The sequence below is a fragment of the Neoarius graeffei genome, chromosome 6, assembly GCF_027579695.1.
Source record: "Neoarius graeffei isolate fNeoGra1 chromosome 6, fNeoGra1.pri, whole genome shotgun sequence".
Taxonomy (NCBI): Eukaryota; Metazoa; Chordata; class Actinopteri; order Siluriformes; family Ariidae; genus Neoarius; species Neoarius graeffei.
In genome coordinates, this window is record NC_083574.1 from 89,473,109 (window position 1) to 89,500,471 (window position 27,363).

The window sequence follows — 27,363 nt, forward strand, 5'->3', positions numbered from 1 at the left end:
ATTAAAGGATATTAAAATCTGAAAAACATTTTTAAAAATCATATTTTTTAATATCTAAATCTTTTATTACTTCTGATACAAACAAGAATACTATGGACAAAAACAATTAAAGTGTTTTTTTAAATTAAAAAATCATATTTGGTGCTATTTATGTCCATACAAATGCATTCTGTGTTCAGCCAAAGGCATGTTTGTCTTCAAAAATATCATATTGGCATGAATGATTAAATATCACTTCTCAACATAAAAACAATTAAATGCCTATGGTAATATATGCTGATATTTCCAGGCCTCAATATATTCAAAATTTGATCTTGTTGTGGGCAGCACGGTGGTGTAGTGGTTAGCACTGTTGCCTCACAGCAAGAAGGTCCTGGGTTCGAGCCCCGGGGCCGGCGAGGGCCTTTCTGTGTGGAGTTTGCATGTTCTCCCCGTGTCCGCGTGGGTTTCCTCCGGGTGCTCCGGTTTCCCCCACAGTCCAAAGACATGCAGGTTAGGTTAACTGGTGACTCTAAATTGACTGTAGATGTGAGTGTGAATGGTTGTATGTGTCAGCCCTGTGATGACCTGGCGACTTGTCCAGGGTGTACCCCGCCTTTCGCCCGTAGTCAGCTGGGATAGGCTCCAGCTTGCCTGCGACCCTGTAGAAGGATAAAGCGGCTAGAGATAATGAGATGAGATGATCTTGTTGTTAATTTAGCCCTAACTCCCTGACCTAGTCCCTAAAATCATTCCAGAATATTCTTTGCTCATCCACACACATATCCATATTTCAGTGGCTCAAGGTATTTGCATTGGATCAGCAGAGGACACTGACATTTAAGCCAATAACCTGTTACACCAATCAAAATGATTAGGAAATATTGTTTTAATAATTATCATTTTTGCATGTACTCCATGAATATAATGAGCGCAACTATTTAATTCCCAAGACAATGAGAAAAAAAAAATCTCTTTTTCAGACTGCCATTCAAGTAGAAATACAGAAAAAATAAGGTTAATGAATGTTTGTGCTTCAGGTGAAGACAAATGAAGCATTACTGATGGGAGCATGCAATAAGAACAGAGGGGGCCAGAGTCTACCAAGGATTGAGAGTGTGACATGTTAGTACTTGATTAACAGCCTAGCAAAAGAAATTCCTGTGAGAATGCATGCATCTGGAAAGCAATCTGATAGGTGGCCTTACAAACACTAATTAGAAAAAAAAACAAAGCTATTAATTAAATCACAGCTGACAGCAATGTAATAAACAGTGGTAATCCTCTGCAGGGATTGACATTCCTATGAACAACAGAAGCACAATGTAAACATATGATGCAATACACAGTTAAATCAGAGGACCAGAAAGTGACCCAACAGGAAAGGGACTATGTTCTTTTTGCATTCCATTCTGAGCTCATTTGAAAGACAGCCCTCTTTTACTGGTCTTCAAATATGATTAAGTCAGAAAACATAAAGACAATGTGAGAATAGTCTACCTGAGAGTAAAATTTGTTGTAGGTCAGTGGCGTCATGGACTAATACAGAACATTATCATTAGCTCTTTTCAGTTTCTCATGACTCTCACAAAATAGATTATCATGAAAAACCTCTCACTAAATGATTAGCTAATTGTGTCTATTAGGAAGGCCCAATAGCAGATGCCATAGACTCCAAGCTATAGCAGATACTCTCAATGCCTTGTCCTCTGAGCAATATATTTTAGGAATCCTGCGGCTTTGTACTAGTGGCCTAACTCGTGCTTCATCCTACATACTGTAATGAGGGGGACTCAGAAGGGATATTATGATCCATAAACAAGAGTTTTATTAACACCTGAGTAGCAAATCAAAATATTTAAAAAAAATCAATAGGTCCTGGTCATACACACAAGTCACAGGTGAACATATTCTGATAAACAGATCCAAATTAATGGTCAAAGTCCAGGTAAATAAGAACAAACAGAACAGAGAACTATTTAATACAGAGAAACAAGGTAGACAAAGGCCATATCTAGAAATCTGTCAGGGCATAAACAACATGAATGAACAAACTTTAAAGTTCTGTAACGTGAGTAGTCTATGTGCTTCATGTAGTTTGTTGAAAGGAAATAGAAATAATCAATGAAGTGTTTAAAACCCAGGGTATAGTGCCCTCTGGTGGTGTGGTGATGAATTGTCTATGGCTGCTATGACATACAAGGCAAATTGCTGTATACAGTAGAGAGGTGGGTGTTATATTCGACACATATTCACTGCTTTAGATGGGTTAAATGCAGATAAAGAATTTCACTGTGCTATAATTCATATGTGGCAAATAAAGGCTTCAAATAATCTCATCAGACATTTTCCGTAACCATGTGATTTTTACTGGCAACAAAATATGCAAATCAACAGACTTCACTTTGATGAAGTTAAAATCTCACTCGGCTTGATGACGCTTACACAATACTGACACAGATACTAGTTGCCATAGCAATGCGATTACTGTCCCCTAAAATTATTGCTTTTCATGCTGAATAAAAACAAACAAAAGCATGTCACATAAAATGATTAGTGATCAGGCTTATTTTACACCCAAACACTGATGCTCAGGTATCTTTAGGGTTGTTCACAACAATTGAGAAGCGATGTGTCCAAGAGATCAACTAGCCTCTGCAAGTCATGTAGCACGTAGGTGACATCATAATTTGTACTCAGAGCATGATATGCATTTGAACTTTAGAGAGAGTAAGATGGCAGCCCCTATAGGGACATTGTTTTTCTTTTAAAATAAAACCTATACACAATATTCAGGTACAAATATGAACAAGTGAACACTTGAATGCATCTTGTATCGATATTATCTGACAGGATAAAGGTTTTTTTTTTTTTAGTTTTGTTTGGCTTTATGGTGAAATGCCCGCCTTTCCTACCACATGCAGACCTGCCTGGGCTTTGTCCCAGTCCTGATGAGAAGGGATCATTCCAGCTGTGGAGAGAGAGGGAATTAGTAGAATAATTGGCATGGACACACAAGGGACTGAGGGAAAAAAGGAAGGGAAATGGGTTTGAGGTGCAGGCTTTAGTCCCCATTTCTGCTGTGCAGGGGTAGGGGAGGGGTGTTGAAAAACAAAGGGAGAATTTGAGAGAGAGAGAGAGAGAGAGAGAGAGAGAAAATGGGCAGGGGGACTTGCTCTGGGAAATGCCACCAGCTGGACCACCTCCTCCAGTGATGCCATGAGGTGGCACTGAACTTCAGATGATATTCGTTCTGGCAGCTTAACAACAAACTGCTACAGTACCACTCCTAACACTCCTCTGTCAGCAGCCACTGTCAGCAGGTGCTGGGCAAAGGCGAACAAGCAGCCAATCTCACTGAATGCAATGTTGTTCCAGGGTGTGGCCAACCTGCTGAAAGATGAGTTGCTTCAGGTCCAGATACTCCAGCAAGTTGACAGCTAGAAGCTGCTGGGCTGCAAGCTGGATTTCCCCCAACAGGAGTGGTAAAAGGCAGACCACCCACATTTTCCAAATGTGTTTTCTTAAGCAATGACTTTTTTTCTGGCCACTATTTCATAAATCCCCACTCTGTGGAGTGTATGGCTTAAAGTGGTCCGATGGACAGATACTCCCATCTCCGCTGTGGATCTTTGCAGCTCCGTCAGTGTTATCTTTGGTGTCTTTGTTGCATCTCTGATTAATGCCCTCCTTGCCCGGTCTGTGAGTTTTTGCGAGAGGCCTTCTCTTGTCAAGTTTGTAGTGGTGCCATATTCTTTCTATTTTGCGATAATTGATTTAATGGTGCTCCGTGGCATATTCAAAGTTTGGGATATTTTTTATAACCTAACCCTGATCTATACGTCTCCACAACTTTGTCTCTGACATGTTTGGAGTGCTCCTTGGTTTTCATGCTGCTTGCTTAGTAGTGTTGTAGAGTCAGGATCCTTCCAGAACAGGTGGAGTTATACAGACATCATGTGACACTTTGATTGCACACAGGTGGATCTTAATCAACTAATTATGTGACTTATGCAGTGAATTGGTTGGACCACCACTTATTTAGGGGTTTGATATGAAAGGGGGTGAATACCGGTACCTATGCACACTGCAGATTTCTGTTTTTTCATCTTAATTATTGTTTGCATCACAATAAAGCAACAATTTGCACCTTAAAAGTTGTAGGCATATTGTGTAAATCAAATGCTGATAACCCCCCCCCCAATACATTTTAATTCCAGCTTGTAATGTGACAAAACAGGACAAACACAAAGGGGGTTAAATACTTTTGCAAGACACTGTATTTTTATATATATATATATATATATATATATATATATATATATATATATATAAAATCAGCATCAACAGTTTTCTTTGATAATGTCTAAGACATCCCAGGGCTTGCACCCATATAGCACTTCAAATGGGGAAAACCTGATGGAGGCATGTGGGACCTCTTGCACTGCAAACAACAGACAGCCTAGCCACCTACACAGTTTTAGTGTCCCTCTGAATGAACTCATGAATCATGTTTTTAAGTCGGTTAAATCATTTGACCAGCCCCTCCATTTGCAGATGATAAACAGTCGTACGAATTGATTTTATCCCCAATAATTTGTACATTTTGCATAGTGTGCATAACATAAAAGTAGTGCCTTTATCAGTCAGCATTTCTTTTGGAATCTCCACTTGGAAGATAATGTGAAAGAATGCCTCTGCCACACTATGTGCTGAGATATTGCAGACAGGTACTGCTTCCAGGTATTGCATTGTATTATCTACTATGACTAACACAAAGTGATACCTGTGTGCAGATCGATCTAATGGCCTGACAAGATCCATGCCAATTCTTTTGAAGGGGTTCTCAATTAATGGTAATGAGCGCAATAGCACTTTTGGCGTGGATACTGGATTTACCAGCTGGCATTTGTGACAAGCCGCACACCACCTTTGGACATCAGCACAAATCCCTGGCCAATAGAAATAAACCATGAGATGATTTAGTGTTTTGTCCTGACCCAAGTGCCCAGCCATAGGATTATGATGAGCCGCATGGAATAAAAGTTCCCTATGGCTCTTCATGACCAACAACCATGTCGTGTCTTCTTTAGTGTGAGTGTCCTGTGTCACTCGATATAGCCTATCCTTAATAATGGAAAAATATGAAAAGGAAAGTGCAACATTAGGTTGGAGTTTCTGGCCATCAATTACTTTCACTGGGTCAAAAGCATGCTTCAGAGACACGTCACACATCTGTTCCAATGGGAAATCCCCAGAGGGATTTCCCAGAGAGAGGAGGGAAGGGGCATTTCCCACTCTCTGTGTCATGACGCGGAGCTGTGGACGGCCCTGAGACCGCCTCCCCAGCTAACACTGTGGCAGGATTCCCCCATGATGTACTACTACAGGACCCATCCACTACTAACTGCTTTATTAAAAGTTTAAACCCTGGCCAATCTGTTCCCAGGATAAGTGGATGGGTGAGGGTTGGGCTAACAGCCGCCTCCAACCTTTGCTTTTCTCCCCAGAAATAAATAGTGATGGGCATTGGTGGATATTTGTGAACATCCCTGTATACACGCCTCACCTTCATCAATTGTGCATTTCCCAGTGCCCAGCATTGAATCAGGCTTTGATGCATGGAGGTCTGATTACAACTAGAATCCACCAAAACCTGGTGTGTACTCCCTTGAATACTCACAGAGACTCAGTACATTCCTGCTTGGTCAGGGGAAGCCCGTGGTGCATCAGAAATGCAAACCAGAATCCCTGCCCCTTTGCAGAAGTGCTGATCCCAGGAAATCACAGCATTCTTGCTGCACCAGCAGACATGCCCGGACTGTCTCCCACTTTTGGTGGGCATGGATGTGTTCACCTGTGGAGAGAGAGAGGAGGTTAGCAGCAGCACAGACATGGGAGGAGAAAGAGGTGAGGAGACGCTAGGACAGACACGAGTGCAGGAAGCAGGTAACAGGGAATTGGTCCCCGTCTTCAGGGTCATCTCAGGTAACATTGATTATTATACATTCAGGACACATTTTTGATGGAACTCTTTGGGGTCGTCCTGTGACCCTATCTTGACCAGCTGGATTGGCACACTAGCTGCAGGACTGACCACTGAGGCACACACTGACTGAACCAAGCTTTGGCTCACCTGCCAATCCTCCACCTGTGCCTTGAGCACAGCCTGTAAACACTACCCCTGATCCACGGACAGCATGACGAGTGCTTGGTGTTGGCACTGGCAGTCGTTGGTGAGTGCCTGGAGGAGCTCACTGACTGGTTCAGACTCCATGGTGGTGTTCATTCCTCACTCCCAGGTTTCAGCACCAGTGTAACAATTCCTTGAGGTGGGATAATGAAGAACTGGAGACAGACACTACAATCCAAGGTGCAGTTTAATTTTTAAGGTTTACTTTTCAGTGCCTACTATTTCTAGACACACATACACAGGTTGCAGAATGTAGCGCTCTCGTTCATTACTGGCTATCTGAAAGACACACAGAGACACATGTTACTCAACAGCCAGTAATTATACACAGGTGTAACTTGTCACATGTTACCTGCTGGTTCAGCCTGACTCCTCGCTGTTCACAGCCAATGCTTGACCATGCCCTCGCTGCCACAATATTTAATTATCAAACTGTTTGTGACAATTTAGAGGAGGTTGGGCTTCCTGTACAGTCTTAGAGCAGTCACCTCTGACTTGTCTGATCTTTTTTCAGCAGATGTAATCTTCACCTGGGAACAAAACACCAGTGCTTACTGGTGTCAAGCCAACAAGTGGAAGCACCTAAGACCAGACATCCAGACATCAGCCATAAGCCTCCAGCAGCTTTGTTTATGTATGTCTCCCTTTCAAGCATGTTTGGATAGATATTGTAGGTCTTCCATTACATTTTAATATCAGTCAACTATGCCACATGCATGAGGATGTATGAAGCTGGGACCTTTTGCCAGTATGTTAATTATTTGGTCTCTCAGATTATCCCCAGACCTCAAAGGGCATCTCCCTTATTGAATTACTGTTTGACCAATGAAGCCCCATAGGTTTCTAGCTGGCAATGCCAAGGAGCACCATCTACAGTGATGCTTGAAAGTTTGTGAACCCTCTAGAATTTTCTATATTTCTGCATAAATATGACCTAAAACAACATCAGATTTTCACACAAGTCCTAAAAGTAGATAAAGAGAACCCAATTAAACAAATGAGACAAAAATATTTTACTTAGTCATTTATTTATTGAGGAAAATGATCCAATATTACATATCTGTGAGTGACAAAAGTATGTGAACCTCTAGGATTAGCAGTTAATTTGAAGGTGAAATTAGAGTCAGGTGTTTTCAATCAATGGGATGACAATCAGGTGTGAGTGGGCACCCTGTTTTATTTAAAGAACAGGGATCTATCAAAGTCTGATCTTCACAACACGTTATCATGGCACAAACAAAGGAGATTTCTGAGGACCTTAGAAAAAAAAAAGTGTTGCTGATGCTCATCAGGCTGGAAAAGGTTACAAAACCATCTCTAAAAAGTTTGGACTCAACCAATCTACAGTCAGACAGATTGTGTACAAATGGAGGACATTCAAGACCATTGTTACCCTCCCCAGGAGTGGTCGACCAACAAAGATCACTTCAAGAGCAAGGTGTGTAATAGTCGGCGAGGTCACAAAGGACCCCAGGGTAACTTCTAGGCATCTGAAGGCCTCTTTCACATTGGCTAATGTTAATGTTCATGAGTCCACCATCAGGAGAACACTGAACAACAATGGTGTGCATGGCAGGGTTGCAAGGAGAAAGCCACTGCTCTCCAAAAAGAACCTTGCTGCTTGTCTGCAGTTTGCTAAAGATCAAGTGGACAAGCCAGAAGGCTATTGGAAAAATGTTTTGTGGACGGATGAGACCAAAATAAAACTCTTTGGTTTAAATGAGAAGCGTTATGTTTGGAGAAAGGAAAACACTGCATTCCAGCATAAGAACCTTATCCCATCTGTGAAACATGGTGGTGGTAGTATCATGGTTTGGGCCTGTTTTGCTGCATCTGGGCCAGGACAGCTTGCCATCATTGATGGAACAATGAATTCTGAATTATACCAGCCAATTCTAAAGGAAAATATCATGACATCTGTCCATGAACTGAATCTTAAGTGAAGGTGGGTCATGCAGCAAGACAACGACCCTAAGCACACAAGTTGTTCTACCAAAGAATGGTTAAAGTTTGTTTGGAATCTTTATTTAAACAACAACAACAGGGTAATCCGGTCAGTGGCAAAATGCCTCTGCTATCAAAAGGAGCCCTGTTATACACACATATACATCTTACAATAAATAAAAACTAAAATTAAAAAAAGAAAATTTGACTATATTATTTACAATATATATTCAATATTCAATCTAACAATAAGTACAAAAAAGCTAAAATATAAAAGGATTATTAAATGTATAAAAGCATAATTATATTAGAATAGACCCCTCCCGAATTCGCCCAGATGCCCACGAAACAAAGGCCAAAAGCCGAGACCGAACCAATCACTTATCAAAGCTGACCTCGACCCGTGACCACTGCTCTGCGAGCATCCAAGCAAATCCGGAAAAGGTCTAATAATCATCAACTATAATAAATATAAAAAGAAGAATAAAAAAAAGTTTTGGAATGGCCAAGTCCAAGTCCTGACCTTAATCCAATCAAAATGTTATGGAAGGACCTGAAGCAAGCAGTTCATGTGAAGAAACCCACCAACATCCCAGAATTGAAGTTGTTCTTTATGGAGGAATGGGCTAAAATTCCTCCAAGCTGGTGTGCAGGACTGATCAACAGTTACTGGAAATGTTTAGTTGCAGTTATTGCTGCACAAGGGGGTCACACCAGGTACTGAAAGCAAAGGTTCACATACTTTTGCCACTCACAGATATGTAATATTGGATCATTTTCCTCAATTAATAAATGACCAAGTATAATATTTTTGTCTCATTTGTTTAACTGGGTTCTCTTTATCTACTTTTAGGTCTTGTGTGAAAATCTGATGATGTTTTAGATCATATTTATGCAGAAATATAGAAAATTCTAAAGGGTTCACAAACTTTCAAGCACCACTGTCAATGAACACATACAAGAAATACAACAATGCTGTTTGGCTACAGAGACTGAGAACATATTCAATCCCAACATGCATAAACCTAAAATAGTGGTGATGAATAATTTGAATAATAATCTTTCCCTGAATTACATCACAAAGCTCATCACCTCTCTGATTTGTCCAGACAGAAAATGTCATGCGCAGAAGACACAGATCATGTCTATAAATATCTGCATACTATATCTGTTCAGGACTGATTCAGCAAAAGCAGGGGACAAAGTGTGTAATGTTATTCCTTGTAATACTCCTTTCTCTTAGCCTGGCAGAGAGAGAAAATGGGCATTTTCTGGAAAACCCAGAACATTATCTGCTGTCTAAAGATGAAAACGTGATCATTGGAGCTGTCTTTTCAATATATAGTGGTACACAGATGCAGTCACTGCTACATACTGAAAAACTTCAACCTTTAATCTGCTTTAGGTTTGTTGTAGTGGAAAATCTGATGTTGTAGTCCCCCCCAGGAAATCTGTATTGTATTTCTGCATTGAATTCTTTTAGTTTTCATATATTAGATACAGTACGCCATTTTATTGTATTTCTTCTTCTTTTATGTACATTTGTGGTTTTAACCTCAGAGAATTCTACCTTTCTCAGATCATTACCTTTGCAATTCATGAAATCAACAGAAGCAACAGCTTAATCCCAAATATCTCAATTTGTTACAGATTTTATGACAATTGTGGTTCAAGATTGTTATCTATGAAGATGGCCATGGCTCTGATGAATGGTAAGTACATAACAGCAGATGATGTCTGCTGTGGTAGATTGGAAAATCAGTAGTTTTACTGGCAATGTTGTAATTTTGGCAAACAGTGTTCCCTTCCTTGCATACAGAGAGAAACATTTCTCACACTGAATACAACTGCAGCGAATATGAGATGATTTCACATGAAACCTGCAATGATATATTAGAATTGAGTTATGCAAAAAATATCTACAGGGCAGGTTCTGCTGTGACATATTCTCAACACAGCCTGTTGAGATGCACAAAAAAACAGAGTTGTAAGAAGGACCAAACAATACAATCCTGGCAGGTAACACAAGAGAAGCAAAGCAAGCTATATAAATTCCTGAGATGAGTCTGTAATGAATGCTTGATTTATTTTCCTTTTCAAGGTTGGTGCGTTTCTAAAAAAGGTGAATTGTACCACCAACATAGGAGAAGTTTGGTTAGAAAGCACTGGGGCAGTGGCTAAAAAGTATAATGTGGTGAACTGGCAACAAAAGTTCAAAGGAGACGTGGAGTGTAAGGCAGTGGTCTGTCGTGATGCCTCTCTGCCAAGTCGACAACAGTTTGTCCAAAATGCTGACAATATAGCCTGGACTGGAGAAAAAACAGAGGTACATACATTACACACAACGATAGGCCCATATAATTTTTCTAGCAAAAGCAAATGTTCCAAAAATGTTGTGTGTATGTGAATACAGGTGAAATATTTTACACTTAAATATCGATTCAAATGATTCTAGGATTAAAAAAAAAAAAAAGTCTAAATTCAAATAGAGTATTAATATTTGGACACATGGTTACAATTGTGCCTCAGACATTTTATATTTTCTGAATTCTATATGAAAATTACTTATTATGGCCACAATATATTGTTCATATTAGAAGCCAAGGTCTATGTGTAGTGAGAGCTATCATCGAGGCAAAAGAAAAGCTGCACAGAAAGGAAGGCCTGTCTGCTGCTATGACTGTATACCATGTGCAGAGGGAGAGATCAGTAACCAGACAGGTAATTTCAGCTTGACCAAGTTTCAAAGGCAAGTTATTAAATGTAATTTTTTTTATAATCCTTTTATTATTTAGGATATAGTTCCTGAACAATGGTATTAATATAGAAAATCACAAGATTAAGTTTAGTTTCCATTCTAATCAGAACCATGATTATTTTGCAGATTCAGATAACTGCAAGCAGTGTCCAGGAGAATATTGGTCTGATGCTGAGAGAGATAAATGTGTGTTAAAGGTCATAGATTTTTTTTCATTTACAGAGTTCATGGGGATAATACTAGTAATTTTTTCCGTGTTAGTAGCTATTTTATTTTTAGCAGAGAATGACAATCCCATTGTTAAAGCCAGCAACTCTGAGCTGAGTTTCTTGTTGCTGTTCTCCATGACTCTGTGTTTCCTCTGTTCACTTACTTTCATTGGTCGACCCTCTCAGTGGTCCTGCATGCTGCGCCATACAGCATTTGGGATCACCTTTGTCCTCTGCATCTCCTGTGTACTGGGAAAAACAGTAGTTGTGCTAATGGCCTTTAAGGTTACACTTCCCAGCAGTAATGCAAATCACTCAAAGAAACAAATTGTTCCAATTTGCAAACATAAAAGTCATAATTTTAGCTGAAGCATGTTAAACTTGGACACACACACACAATGTTGAATATAATCAGGTAAACAATATGGCAATCATATCATTACAGTCAATGCTAAATAATTGCACTTAATGTGGCTTTGGATAAGAACAGATTAAACTTATCATAAAATAATCACAATTGGGTCTGATCTGTGTCCATAAAAAGGTGTTTCCTTTTCAGCAACATGTATGTTTGTAAATTAATCTTATTACCACAAAGAATCTATGACATATCAATTTTAATCAAAATACATTAAATTATTAGCATGAGTTACATTATTAAGCCCCAGTGTATAATAAATCAGAATCACTTAATTGCCAGGTATGTTACACACACGAGGAATTTGACTCCGGTTCGACTTAGATTTCATGAGAGCAAAGTCCCGTGGCAGCCGTCTGCAGCGCCATCTTGGATGGAATCAGCCATACACACACACACACACACACACACACACACACACAACCCCGATTCCCAAAAAGTTGGGACAAAGTACAAATTGTAAAATAAAACGGAATGCAATAATTTACAAATCTCAAAAACTGATATTGTATTCACAATAGAATATAGACAACATATCAAATGTCGAAAGTAAGACATTTTGAAATGTCATGCCAAATACTGGCTCATTTGAAATTTCATGACAGCAACACATCTCAAAAAAGTTGGGACAGGGGCAATAAGAGGCTGGAAAAGTTAAAGGTACAAAAAAGGAACAGCTGGAGGACCAAATTGCAACTCATTAGGTCAATTGGCAATAGGTCATTAACATGACTGGGTATAAAAAGAGCATCTTGGAGTGGCAGAGGCTCTCAAAAGTAAAGATGGGAAGAGGATTAGCTACCAATCCCCCTAATTCTGTGCCGACAAATAGTGGAGCAATATCAGAAAGGAGTTCAACAGTGTAAAATTGCAGAGTTTGAACATATCATTATCTACAGTGCATAATATCAAAAGATTCAGAGAATCTGGAAGAATCTCTGTGCGTAAGGGTCAAGGCCAGAAAACCATACAGGGTGCCCATGGTCTTCGGGCCCTTAGACGGCACTGCGTCACATACAGGCATGCTTCTGTATTGGAAATCGCAAAATGGGCTCAGGAATATTTCCAGGGAACATTATCTGTGAGCACAATTCACCGTGCCATCTGCTGTTGCCAGCTAAAACTCTATAGTTCAAAGAAGAAGCCGTATCTAAACATGATCCAGAAGCGCAGACGTCTTCTCTGGGCCAAGGCTCATTTAAAATGGACTGTGGCAAAGTGGAAAACCATTCTGTGGTCAGACGAATCAAAATTTGAAATTCTTTATGGAAATCAGGGAGGCCGTGTCATTCGGACTAAAGAGAAGGACGACCCAAGTTATCAGCACTCAGTTCAGAAGCCTGCATCTCTGATGGTATGAGGTTACATTAGTTGGGCAGCTTACACATCTGGAAAGACACCATCAATGCTGAAAGGTATATCCAGGCTCTAGAGCAACATATGCTCCCATCCAGACGACGTCTCTTTCAGGGAAGACCTTGCATTTTCCAACATGACAATGCCAAACCACATACTGCATCAAATACAGCATCATGGCTGCGTAGAAGAAGGGTCTGAGTACTGAACTGGCCAGCCTGCAGTCCAGATCTTTCACTCATACTGTAGAAAACATTTGGCGCATCATAAAACAGAAGATACAACAAAAAAGACCTAAGACAGTTGAGCAACTAGAATCCTACATTAGACAAGAATGGGTTATCATTCCTGTCCCTAAACTTGAGCAACTTGTCTCCTCAGTCCCCAGATGTTTACAGACTGTTGTAAAGAAAAAAGGGGATGTCTTACAGTGGTAAACATGGCCTTGTCCCAACTTTTTTGAGATGTGTTGTCATGAAATTTAAAATCACCTAATTTTTCTCTTTAAGTAATACATTTTCTCAGTTTAAGCATTTGATATGTCATCTATATTCTATTCTTAATAAAATATGGAATTTTGAAACTTCCACATCATTGCATTCCGTTTTTATTTAGAATTTGTACTTTGTCCCAACTTTTTTGGAATCGGTTTTTTTTTTTTTTTTATATATATCTCGCCACACACACCAGCCACAATATTATGACCACTGACAGGTGAAGTGAATAAATAGAAGATAAGATAAAACTTTATTCATTCTGTGTTAGGGTTTTGCACCTGGTTTGCTGGTGTGATAATCCAGCAAACCCCCACTAGGCCACCAGGGGGATGACTCAAATGCAGAGGCGTGAGGCGGAAGTAGGAAGGTATCAAAAGATTTATTTACAATATATACACTGAGTGCAGAATTATTAGGCAAGTGAGTATTTTGACCACAACATCCTTTTAATGCATGTTGTCCCACTCCAAGCTGTTTAGGCTTGAAAGCCTACTACCAATTAAGTATATCAGGTGCTGTGCATCTGTGTAATGAGAGGGGGTGTGGTCTAATGACATCAACACCCTATATCAGGTGTGCATAATTATTAGGCAACCTCTTTTCCTCTGGCAAAATGGGTCAGAAGAGAGATCTGACAGACTTTGAAAAGTCTAAAATTGTGAGATGTCTTGCAGACGGATGCAGCACTCTTGAAATTGCGAAGATGTTGAAACGTGATCACCAAACAATCAAGCGTTTCATTGCAAATAGTCAACAGGGTCAAAAGAAGTGTGTGGAAAAAAAAAAGGCGCAAAATAACTGCACATGATCTGCGGAAAATCAAGCGTGAAGCTAACAAGCAGCCATTAGCATCCAGTTCTGCCATATTCCAGAGTTGCAACATTCCTGGAGTGTCAAAGAGTACAAGGTGTGCAATACTGAGGGACATGGCCAAGGTAAGGAAGGCTGAAAAACGACCACCACTGAGTAAGGCACACAAGATAAAACGTCAAGACTGGGCCAAGAAATATCTTAAGACTGATTTTTCTAAGGTGCTGTGGTCTGATGAGATGAGAGTGACTCTTGATGGGCCAGATGGATGGGCCTGTGGCTGGATCAGTAATGGGCACAGAGCTCCACTCTGACTCAAACGCCAGCAAGGTGGAGGTGGAGTACTGCTATGGGCTGGTATCATCAAAGATGAGCTTGTTGGACCTTTTCGAGTTGAGGATGGACTCAAACTCAACTCCCAGACCTACTGCCAGTTCCTGGAAGAAACCTTCAAGCAGTGGTATAGGAAAAAGTCAGCATCTTTCAAGAAGAACATGATTTTCATGCAGGATAATGCTCCATCTCATGCGTCCAAATACTCCACTGCGTGGCTAGCCAGTAAAGGCCTGAAAGGTGAAAAAATAATGACATGGCCCCCTTGTTCACCTGACCTAAACCCCATAGAGAACCTGTGGTCCATTATAAAACGGGAGGTCTACAAAGAGAGAAAACAGTACACATCTCTGAACAGCGTCTGGGAGGCCATGGTTGCTGCTGCACACAATGTTGGTCGTGAACAGATAAAGAAATTGACAGAATCTATGGATGGAAGGCTTTTGAGTGTCCTCATGAAGAAGGGTGGCTATATTGGTCACTGATTTGTTTTGTGTTTGAATGTCTGATATGTTTATTTGCAAATCTGGAGTTGTCATATCAGTGTACCTGGTGAAAATAAGTGAAATGGCTACATATTTGGTTTTTATTAAGTTGCTGAATAATTCTGCACAGTGAAAGTTACCTGAACACATACATATTCTCCTAAAATGGCCAAAACTAAAAACGCCCCACTCTAACTTCCATACATATTCAGCTTTGATATTTATGAGACTTTTTGGTTGATTGAGAACATAGTTGTTCAATAATAAAACTAATCCTCAAAAATACAACTTGCCTAATAATTCTGCACTCAGTGTACAGTCCAACGAAAATAATCCAAAATGTTCAGAAGATGAAGGGAAAAATAAGAAATATCCAAAGTACAAAACAAAAGCCAAAAAACCAGAAAAGGCAAAAATACCAATGCTCAGAAGATCCAAAAAAAAAAAAAAAAAAAATAGTAAATACTAGGTAAAAAAAGTCCAAAAAGACAAGGAACACGGTACAGAGGAAACTGGAGCTAAACATAACAGCACAAAGACTCCATGACAAGAGGACTGAACTCAGGGGTATAAATATACAAACTAATTAAGGACAGGGCGGGGCAGGAAACAGGCAATAAGACAAAAACAAAACAGGTGACCTCTGGAGGCCAAAACAAACATGACCAGAAAAGGAAATAACAGCGGCCTCTAGAGGCCAAAACAGTCCCAGTCCTAACATTCTGAGGGAAATTCTTGAATAACATTAATTATTATACATACAGTAAACGTTTTTGATGGAATAAAAACATGTCTTCTATTCCCTTCTAGCAGGTTTCATTCATTTGATTTGATAGCATGGTATTATTATTAACATATTGCTTATCCTATGTGGAGGCGGCACGGTGGTGTAGTGATTAGCACTGTCGTCTCACAGCAAGAAGGTCCTAGGTTCAAGCCCAGCAGCTGTCGAGGACCTTTCTATGTGGAGTTTGCATGCTGTCCCTGTGTCTGCGTGGGTTTCCTCTGGGTGCTCCAGTTTCCCCTATGGTCCAAAAGCATGCAGGTTAGGCTAATTGGTTGCTCTAAATTAACCATAGGTGTGAATGGTTGTTTGTGTCTATGTGTCAGCCCTGTGATGACCTGGTGACTCGTCCAGGGTGTACCCTGCCTCTCGCCCATAGTCAGCTGGGATAGGCTCCAGCTTGCCTGCGACCCTGTAGAACAGGGTAAGCGGCGACAGATAATGGATAGATGGATTATCCTTTGTGTATTACGTGACCCTACTCAATGGAGAAGGAGTGTTGAATATGGTTTATGATATTGCACAGTTGTCAAGACATGACATTCCATGTTGGAGTTGATGCAAATATTCACTGAAAGTTTTCTGCTGCACATGCACAGAAACATTTTTGTTGACCAGCAGCACCCACAGTAAACTGTCACAGTGAATTGAAAATGCCATAAGATATGTATTACACATAAAACTTCCATGCTTGCAAGTGACTGATGATTTGTAAACCTTGTTCTTAACTTTTTGTAAAATCTATAATTCTTCCATCAAGTGTATATTATTATTATTATTATATTAAATATTGGCTGTTTTTTTCATGGTATATCATATATATTCCATTCAGCTAGCATGATATTGAACTTGTCTTCAACTTGTTCAATATCATGCTAGCTAAATGGAATATATCTGATATACCACAAAAAAAGCCAGCCAATATTATTTAATTCTCATTACAATGGCACCTGTCAAAGGGTTGGATATATTAGGCAGCAATAGAAGAATCAATTCCTGAAGATCTGTTGGAGGCAGGAAAGATGGGCAAGCATAAGGATCTGAGTGACTTTGGTAAGGACCAAATTGTGATGGCTTAATGACTGGATCTCAGCATCTCCAAAATGGCACATCTTGTGGGGTGTTTCTAGTATGCAGTGATTAGTACCTACCAAAAAAGCATTCCAAGGAAGGACAACCGATGAACTGGCATCAGGTTCATGGGTGTCAAAGACTCATTGATTCGCATGGGGCACGAAGGCTAGCCCATATGGTCCAGTCCCTCAGAATAGCTACTGTCGCACAAACTGGACTCCTACACAAGCACACTGACATCACAGCTCAGTGCCAAGCTCAGTATATGCCAAAATTCTTGCTTATTTTTTCTGAACTCTGGCAGATGGCAAGATTGAGCCTAGTCATGGGTCATGTAATATAATAAAACATACGGTACTTTGATAAGGAAAAAAAAATATTGATAAATCTTCTAATGCCAACCATGTAGCCTGAATGTAGCTTTTCAGCAATGCTAAGTGAAATGTTTAGCTATTGATTGAAATAAACAGAAAGCAATTATGAAAATGTCAGACATTTTAATAGCAAACAGGGAAATCAAAAAGCCATAGCATACCTCTCAATCCAGCTAACCAACTCAGTTTGTCTCCATCAGCAAAAGTAGGAGACATGTATCTGGCTGTGAACTTGAGTTGAAGTTGAAAAAAGGCAGTGTGAGTATCAAGAATTAGATTAGAGCAGTTGATTCATAAATAAATCAAACAAACATTATTTCCATGGTTCCATCGAAATAAAGTGTTGCCATCTGTAAGTAAAGTAACAGTTAAGTGATCTATTATGGCCACAGATGAGTGTGAACTTCAAAATACAGCTTCACAGCATCAAAAATTGAGGCATATGAGAAAAAAAAATTCTGGCTGGGGAAAAAAAAAAAGTTGCTGTTTGGATTTAAATAACCAAGTACTTATAAGCCTTTGATTGGATAATTATTACAGTGATTAATGTTTCAGCTGGCAACATATCTTTTAACCCAAACTGATGCAATGAGTAGCTTCTCATTTCTTAATCTATGTTGGAAGACATATCCTGTGGTCATGGAAAAGATGTTACTGTGTTTCAGAAGGGTCAAATTATTGGCCTGTATCAAGCAATGAAAACATCTAAGGATATTGCTGAAATTACTGGAATTGGTTTAAGAACTGTCCAATGCACTATTATCCTGCTCCAAGTGCCCAGCATAGGATTATGATGAGCCACATGGAATAAAAGTTCCCTACAGCTCTTCAGGACTGACACTTGTGTTATCTCTTCCTTGTTTTGAGCATCCTGTGTCACTCGATATAGCCCATTCTTAATAATACAGAAATACAGGAAGGAAAGCGCAACATTAGGCTGGAGGATTTGGCCATCAATTAATTTCACTTGGTCAAAAGCATGTCTCAGAGACTCATCATGCATCTGCTCCAATGGGAAATCCCCTAAGACAGGGGACCAGACAACCTTTTCTGCTTTGAGGCCCACATAGTCATACTTCTAACAAGTCAGGGCCCATTTAAAAAAAAAAAAAGATTCCCAATTATTTTGGCTAATCTATTCTATTAGAATCTGTTAATCTATTGTAAAAAGTGTACTTACAGAATGCAATATTAGTCGCTGTTACAGATGAAAGCCCAGGAATTAAAAAAAAAAAATGCAATAAAAACAAACTGTTTAATTATAGGTATTGTATTTAAAACTGTATGGATGTGCCAGAAGCCAACATAAAACCATAGATACAGGGCATTCTCAGTCAAAAGGGATTAATGATCCAAAAGTGGAGTCTGGTTGATTAACACAAGAAATTATTGCCATGTTTGTGTACAGAAAACAAGCAAGTTATTAAAAAGGAAAAAGTACACTCAAAAGAAGTGGATATAGAAACCGGTCAGCGGGATAGAGCCTTACATGCTAACAAAGAATGATTTTTCTATGAGATGGAAAATTATCCATCCTTTGAGTTCCCCAATATCTCAAACTACCTGGTGCTGCAGATATTCTACATGGACAAAAATGAAAACCTGGAAGAATATAGGAGTACAACTTTTTATATGGCTGGGTTAAAGATCTGGTGATCAGGACACAACAAGATAGATGGTGGTAGACGAATCTAAGTGCAGGAAGTGTGTTGATTAGCAGGCGTGATATTTCCAAAAGCAAAACAGAAAGCAGAATATTTAAACAGCATTATAAACAAGGCTAGAAACAAACATGACAGTACAGACACAGAAGGAGAAAGGAGACGAGAAACACAAGGACAGACAAGTGTGGGAAGTGAGTTTTGGGGGAATTGGCCCCCATTTCCATGGGGCTGGGGTAGGAGAGAGGCAGTGAGAGGGAGAAAGTGAACATGAGACAAAGAGAGGAACAGAAGCTGTGGGAGCACCTGATCCCAGAAACACCATCAGGTGGTCCTCTGCCAGCCAGACCACCTCCTTCAGCAATGCTGCTCAGTGACACTGGACCCACGTTGATGTTTCGCTTGACAGTTGGGCAATGAACTGTTCCAGCATCATGTGGTTGATAATGTCCTCCCCGCTGCACTCGCCTGCCCGTAACCACTGTCAGCAGGTGTCTTGGATCTGCTACGCAAATGCAAATGGCCAGCCAACTTCACTATCAGCCAGCACAGGGAACTGCTGGCAATGCTCTTCCAAGCTGTGGCCAGCTTGTTGCAGTATAGCTCACTTCAGGTCAGGATACTCCAGCATGCTGGTGGTGGGGAGCTGCCAAGCCACAAGCTGTGCTTCCCCTGACAGGAGCAGCAATAGGCAAGCTTCCCACTATGAGCTTGGCCACAAGCTTGCCTCTGTGATGTGCTCAAACAGCTCGAGAAAGGCTTCCATGTTGTCCTGCAGCCCCATCTTAACCAGCTGCACAGGAATGCTGGCTGCAGGAGCAACCACTGGAGTACCTGCTGACTGGTCCAAGCTCTGCATCTCCTGCTGGTCCTTTGCTTGGGCCTCAAGCAGGGCCTGGAATCGCTGCACCTGCTTGGTGGATCATCTGAGCAACTCTTGGTGCTGACATTGGAGGTTAACTGTGAGGGTCTGGAGGAGCTCCTAGACTGGTGTGGACTCCATGGTGGTGTTTGTTCTTCAAAATCCTGGGTTTTGGCACCAGTGTAACAACTTTGAAGCTTGGAAAAGAGGAGCCAGAACCGGAGCCAGTTATTTGATACGCTGCAATTCAGTGTATGCTCTTATTTTTAACCACACTTTTCAGTGACTACTAAGCTATCCACATATATGCGTGCGCGCGCACGCACGCACGCACACACACACACACACCCACCGCATGTGCTGAGGAACAAAATCCTCTTTCTCATTCCTGGCTGTCTGAAAAACACACAGAGACACACATTAATAGACAGCCAGTAATTTGACACAGGTGCACCTTGTCACACGTTACCTACTGGTTCAACCTGACTCCCCACCATTCACAGCCAACGCTCAACCACACCCTTGCTGCCTCACTTGTAATTATCATAAGTAAGTTCTGTAGGAGTTTATCAGTTTCTCACATTATTTTGGGGAAATTTTGGTCCACTTTTCTTGACAAAATTGCTTCATGTCATTGATGTTTGAGAGCATTTGTTTATGCACAGTTCCCTTCAGATGCCAAAGCATCTCACTGGGGTTGAAGTTTGGACTTTGACCTTCCAAAACCTTCATTTTTGTCTTCTTTAGCCATTCAGATATTTGTTGATATGCTGATCAGATGCTGATATGCTGATGTGCTTGGGATTATTATCCTGTTGCATGACTCAGTATCTGCCAAGGGTAAGCTGCTTGACAGATGGCCTCACGTTTCTCTCAAAAGTATACTGATGGAATGGAGTTCATCATTGTCTCTACAAGTTTCCCAGGTCCTGTGGCTGCAAAAAAGGGGTGCTGAAAGGGCCCAAAAATTATTAGAAAATTAGTTGTTTTTTCCCATATATATATATATATATATATATATATATATATATATATGATGGGGAGACACACACCTATGATACGCATGCAATGTTGGGCAAAAAACACACCTTCAGAAAATCAAGATGGCAGAAGTTCTGCTTTTATAGAGGTAGTCACTTTCCTTGATGATTAATTAAGCTTGAGCATTTCTTTTGGAACCACCTTTCCCAGCTGGTGCACTTTTGGGGGAAAAATACTCACTCACTCACTCACTCACTCACTCACTCACCCTGATGTCTGTAGGCCAATTGGGCTGTCAGTAGCTTCTTACCAGGATGTCTATGGCCAAGTTTACATTAGACCGTATCTGTCTTGTTTTCTTCGCGGATGCACTGTCCGTTTACATTAAAACGCCTGGAAACGCCAGGAAACGGGAATCCGCCAGGGTCCACGTATTCAGTCTAGATCGTTTCTGGTCTGGTGCTGTGTAAACATTGAGAATACGCGGATACTCTGTGCTGAGCTCTAGCTGGCGTCGTCATTGGACAATGTCACTGTGACATCCACCTTCCTGAGTCGCTGGCGTTGGTCATGTGACGTGACTGCTGAAAAACGGCGTGGACTTCCGCCTTGTATCACCTTTCATTAAAGAGTATAAAAGTATGAAAATACTGCAAATACTGATGCAAATACTGCCCATTGTGTAGTTATGATTGTCTTTAGGCTTGCCATCCTTCCACTTGCAAGTGGTAAGTGATATGCGCTGGGATCACACACACAGCGGCTCAGTCCCGAATCACAGCTTGTGCACTTCACTCGCGCGCTCTGTGAGCTGCGCAGGGCCGGAGTGCGCACCCTCCAGGGGGCACTCGCTGTTCAGGGCGGAGTGATTTGGAGCGCAGGATGCCTGTGGAGCCGAGCGTATCCGTGTATTGGCATTGCTGTGTGCACGCGAATCGTGTATTGGTGTTGCTGTGTGCACACTAATTGTTTTAAAAACGTTAATCTGATGATCCGCTGATACGGTCTAATGTAAACCCCACCTATGTCTATCTTGAGAATACTTCATCCACTGCCAGTTTGCTAGGCCTGTTGTGGCTTCACCAGCGAAACAGCCATTCACACACACATTCACACCTATGGGCAATTTAGAGTAGCCAGTTAACCTAAATCCATGTCTTTGGGCAGTGGGAGGAAACCTCCTGGAGGAACCTGGAGGAAACCCACGTAGACACGGGGAGAACATCCAAAGTACACACAGAAAGGCCCCCATCAGTGAAAAAAAAAAAAAAAACACCACATATTGAAATCAGCATTTTTTTAAAAACCTGAGGCTATTTGTTTATAGATGTTGGTGAGGAACACACATTATGTATGCACTGATAAATAAAAACATAGAATTGTGAGCAGAGATTTGCAGGTACCACCCTGGCCGTTAATTCTGTCCCTTAATGACATCACAAAACTCACCAGCTCTCTGATTTGTCCATGCTGAACAATCGTATCCATAAGAACTGTAGGAGGTTTATGAATATGTGAAGACGATATCTGTTGAGCAATGAGCCAAGAAAAAGTTTGGACAAACTTTGTGATGTTATTCCTTATACACCTCCTTACTCTTAGCCTGGCAAAGGGAGAAAACTGCTATATTCTGGAAAACCCAGAGGATCCTCTGCTGTCGAAAGATGGAGATGTGATAATTGGAGCTATTTTTTCAGTACATAGGTGTACACAAATGCAATCACTGGCATATACTATAAAACCTCCATCCTTAATGTGCATTAGGTTTGTTGTAGTTTAAAGACTCACATCATTTTAGGAAATCTTAATTTGTTCTGTACTTCTACACTGTATAAAAAATAATCTTTTGAATTCTCTTATGTTCGTGTATAATTGTAGAATTAATCTCAGACAGTTACGTTCCGCTCAGACCATGACTTTTGCAATTGAGGAAATCAACAAAAGCAGCAGCTTGCTCCCAAATATTTCAGTTGGTTACAGAATTTATGACAATTATTTCTCAAGTTTGTTATCTATGAAGGCAGCCATGGCATTGATGAATGGTATGGACATAAGAGCAGATGGTACATGCTCTGGACAAGCAGAAGTACAAGCAATCATAGGGGAGTCATCTTCTTCTCCTACGATAACACTCACAAGAACAATTAGACCCTTTAAGATCCCAGTGGTAAGAATAAATAATTTTAATAATTATGTAATAATTATTTATTCAAGAGCTGCAAAACACACTTGAAATATCCATCCATCCATCCATTATCTGTAGCCGCTTATCCTGTTCTACAGGGTCACAGGAATATACAGGAGAATATTATCTTCATTTGGAGAGCAGTTTTTAAAGGGAAGTCATTAGTAGTGTACATCCATAGGATTCTTACAGGCAGCACAGTGGTGGACTGAGAATCATTGTCAAAGGATAGCAATATTTTCTATTGAATGTGGACATAATATATTCTAAATAATAATTATTTTACATTTTACATATTATAATTTTACATATAATATTTTTTGTGGTTTTAGTGTAATGCTAGTCTGTATAGATTAGTTTAGCTTTGAACAGTAACCTCTTTTCCGGTTTTTTAAGGCTTTATCATTTTTTAAAACTACCCTTCTCTTCTCAGATAAGTCATGCTGCCACATGTGAATGTTTGAGCAACAGAAAAGAGTACCCCTCTTTCTTCAGGACCATAGCAAGTGACTACTACCAGAGTAGAGCACTGACATATTTGGTCAAGCACTTTGGCTGGTCTTGGGTGGGAACTGTGAACAGTGATGATGACTATGGCAACAGTGGAATGGCTATTTTTCTGAATGCAGCAAAAGAGGAGGGAATATGTGTTGAGTACTCTGTGAAGTTTGCTAGGTCAGATACTGGGAAGATATTAAAACTGGCTGATGTTATTAGGAAAGGCACTGCCAAAGTAATTATTGCATTTCTTACCTATGCTGAAATGAAGATTCTAACAGACCAGCTTATTCTAAAGAATGTCACTGGCTACCAGATGATTGGTGTTGAGGCATGGATCTCTGCTGTCGATCTAGTAACACCAGCAAGTTACAACATATTAGCAGGAGCCATTGGTTTTGATGTGGGAAAATTGAACATTGGTGGTTTTATTGACTATGCTCTCAATGGATTTTGGCAAACAGCACTCCCTTGTTTGAATACAGAGGGAAACGTTTCTCAACATGAAAAGGACTGCAGCAAATATGAAGATATGATTCAATTTAAAAACTACAGAAAGGATTTATCAGAACTGAGATATGCAAATAATGTCTACAATGCAGTTTATGCTGTAGCACATTCTCTGCACAGCCTGTTGGGATGCACAGAAAACCAGAGTTGTGAGAAAAGGAAATTAATAAAACCATGGCAGGTAACACAAGAGAAGAGAAGCAAAGCAGACTATGTTCATGACTAATAATGTCATGAAATGAAATGAATATTAGTTTTTATTTTCCCTTTTAAAGGTTGTTGAATCTCTAAAAAAGGTCAATTTTACTAACAAAGTAGGGGAAGAAGTTTGGTTTGACAGCAATGGAGCAACAGCTGCAAAATATGATGTGGTCAACTGGCAACAGGGGCTCAATGGAGAAGTGGTGTTTAAGACAGTGGGTTATTTTGATGCCTCTCTGCCAAGTGGACAACAGTTTGTCCTGAATGTCAAAGACATAGTGTGGGCTGGAGAGAAAACACAGGTACATACAATGTATGTATGTGAATGTGAACGACTCTCTCTCTTTGTTGTCCCCAGTAAGGCCCTATATAACATTTCGGGGGGGGGGGGGGGGGGGGGGGGGATGTTATAATAATGTTATCTCCACAGCACTGAATATATTTGAAAGGTTTGATAACAAAGTAGTGCTTCAAGAAATGTAGAACCTTATAAGTTGAAGGTTATGGAACAGTCTAAATTAAAATAGAGTAATAGTGAGAAAATAATGATTTTAGGCATAATATATTGTTCATATTAGAAGCCAAGATCTGTGTGCAGTGAGAGCTGTCCTCCAGGAACCAGAAAAGCAGCACAGAAAGGAAGGCCTGTCTGCTGCTATGACTGTATACCATGTGCAGAAGGAGAGATCAGTAATCAGACAGGTAATTTCAGCATTACCAAGTTTCAAAGACAAGTTGTGAATTGTACTTTTTGTATCATCCCTTTATTATTGAGGGTTCAGTTCCTGAACAATAGCATTCATAAATAAAACCTCAAGATAAAGATAATGTTCCTTCCTAATTTGAATAACCATGATTATTTTGCAGATTCAGATAACTGCGAGCAGTGTCCAGGAGAGTATTGGTCTAATACTGAGAGAGATGAATGTGTGTTAAAGGTCATAGAGTTTCTTTCATTTACTGAAGTTATGGGGATAGTACTGGTCCTTTTTTCTTTGGTTGGAGTTACAGTAACTGTTCTAGTCGCTATTTTATTTCTATTAGAAAAGGACACTCCCATTGTTAAGGCAAACAACTCAGAGCTGAGCTTCCTGCTGCTGTTCTCCCTGACTATGTGTTTCCTCTGTTCACTTACTTTCATTGGTCGACCCTCTCAGTGGTCCTGTATGTTGCGCCACACAGCATTTGGGATCACCTTCGTCCTCTGCATCTCCTGTGTTCTGGGGAAAACAATTGTGGTATTAGTGGCTTTCAGGGCTACACTTCCAGGCAATAATGTCATGAAATGGTTTGGGCCTCTACAGCAGAGACTCAGTGTACTTGCATTTACATTTATACAAGTCCTGATTTGTGTGCTTTGGTTAACAATTTCTCCTCCTTTCCCCTATAAGAACATGAACTATTACAAGGAAAAGATCATATTAGAATGTAACTTGGGCTCAGCTCTCGGTTTCTGTGCCGTGCTGGGTTATATAGGAGTTCTTGCTTCCATCTGTTTTGTTTTGGCTTTTCTGGCTAGAAAGCTGCCAGATAATTTTAATGAAGCTAAATTCATCACATTCAGCTTACTCATTTTCTGTGCAGTGTGGCTCACCTTTATTCCAGCTTATGTCAGCTCTCCTGGAAAATTTACTGTAGCTGTGGAGATATTTGCAATTTTGGCATCCAGTTTTGCTCTACTATTCTGTATATTTACACCTAAATGTTACATTATTCTGTTCAAACCTGAACTAAATACAAAGAAAAATATGATGGGCAAAATGGCCTCAAAATCACCTTAAGAAACAGGTTGTTCAAATTTGCAAAATATATATTAATTAGCTGAATATTGTGGAACTTAAACATACAATGTTGAATATAATCAACTAAATGATATTTAGCTCGCTTACATCCATTTAAACCTAATATGGATATGGATGAGTACCGATTGTACTTGTCAAAAAAAGTTGCAACTGTGTCTGTTGTCTGTTTTGAGAAAGAAAGTTTATATTCAGTAATGTTTGTAATCATTAATAGGAAAATTATCTTCTGGCACAAATAATTTATATGCCAGTTTTTGTCAACAAAAGAAAGTTAACTGTGATATCTTCTCTGATCAATTGGCCCCAATGTGTATAACCATAAACCAACCAGCCAAACAACCAATATATCAATTAACAAATCCACAAATCTATGAATTTGTCATGACCAGATAAAGAATAAAATCCACAGGCAAAATATAAAAATGCTTCAAGTAGATAATGGATTGTCAAACTTCTACTTTTAAATAACATCTGATATTATTTTCATCAGATCAGCAGAGGGCACTGAATGCAGGCATTTGAGAGCAAAAGCTTGTGCATGAGGTAAAATCTCTCTCAAAATTTAGACAATAAACTTATTTGTTGGTATTAAAAAGTATTTAATTTAATATACATGGAACTCGGGTGGCACGGTGGTGTAGTGGATAGCACTGTCGCCTCACAGCAAGAAGGTCCTGGGTTTGGGCCCAGTGGCCGGCGAGGGCCTTTCTGTGTGGAGTTTGCATGTTCTCCCCATGTCTGTGTGGGTTTCCTCTGGGTGCTCCAGTTTCCCCCACAGTCCAAAGACATGCAAGCTAGGTTAATTGGTGGCTCTAAATTGACCGTAGGTGTGAATGTGAGTGTGAATGGTTGTTTGTCTCTATGTGTCAGCCCTGCAATGACCTGGCGACATGCCCAGAGTGCACCCCGCTTCTCACCCATAGTCAGCTGGGATAGGCTCCAGCTTGCCTGCGACCCTGTAGAACAGGATAAGCAGCTACAGATAATGAATGGATGGATGGATGAATACAAGAAAATCACTATTTTGCATTGTTAACTGTGTAGAAATATAAAAACACACATCCAGCTGAGGTTGTGCATGAGGCATGGACTAAAAGACAAACAAACCCCAAAAATAAATGCCGTTTGCCAATCACAGAAAGTGCCCTATGTGCCTCCCACACATTTAAATTAAAAATAAAACTTTATAACAACTATTTATTCATTTTAAAAGTTATGATACTGCTAAAATTAGGCTTAGCTAGCTACAGCCATTTGCACTGAAACCGGATATCCATTTGTGATGTTACCGGTTCACTCATTTGCCAATTCCCTTAATAACATAGAGCTATCAAATAAAGGCTTCTAATTAAAAAAAAAAGTTTCTGGGCACCACTCTCTCTCTCTCTTTCTCTGTGTGTGTGTGTGTGTGTGGGGGGGGGGGGGGGGTCCACTGCAACAACTTCCTAA

General features: G+C 40.2%; 1 protein-coding gene across 1 annotated transcript; it reads left to right on the forward strand.

The window, feature by feature from the left end:
* Positions 1 to 19,321: 19,321 nt before the first annotated feature.
* LOC132888346 (extracellular calcium-sensing receptor-like) lies at positions 19,322 to 25,893 on the forward strand. The gene is made up of 7 exons (XM_060924402.1): positions 19,322 to 19,815; positions 22,321 to 22,482; positions 22,597 to 22,885; positions 23,337 to 24,092; positions 24,187 to 24,414; positions 24,691 to 24,814; positions 24,980 to 25,893. Exons 1-7 carry the CDS (start codon positions 19,322 to 19,324, stop codon positions 25,891 to 25,893), a joined length of 2,967 nt encoding a protein of 988 aa, XP_060780385.1.
* Positions 25,894 to 27,363: the final 1,470 nt, after the last annotated feature.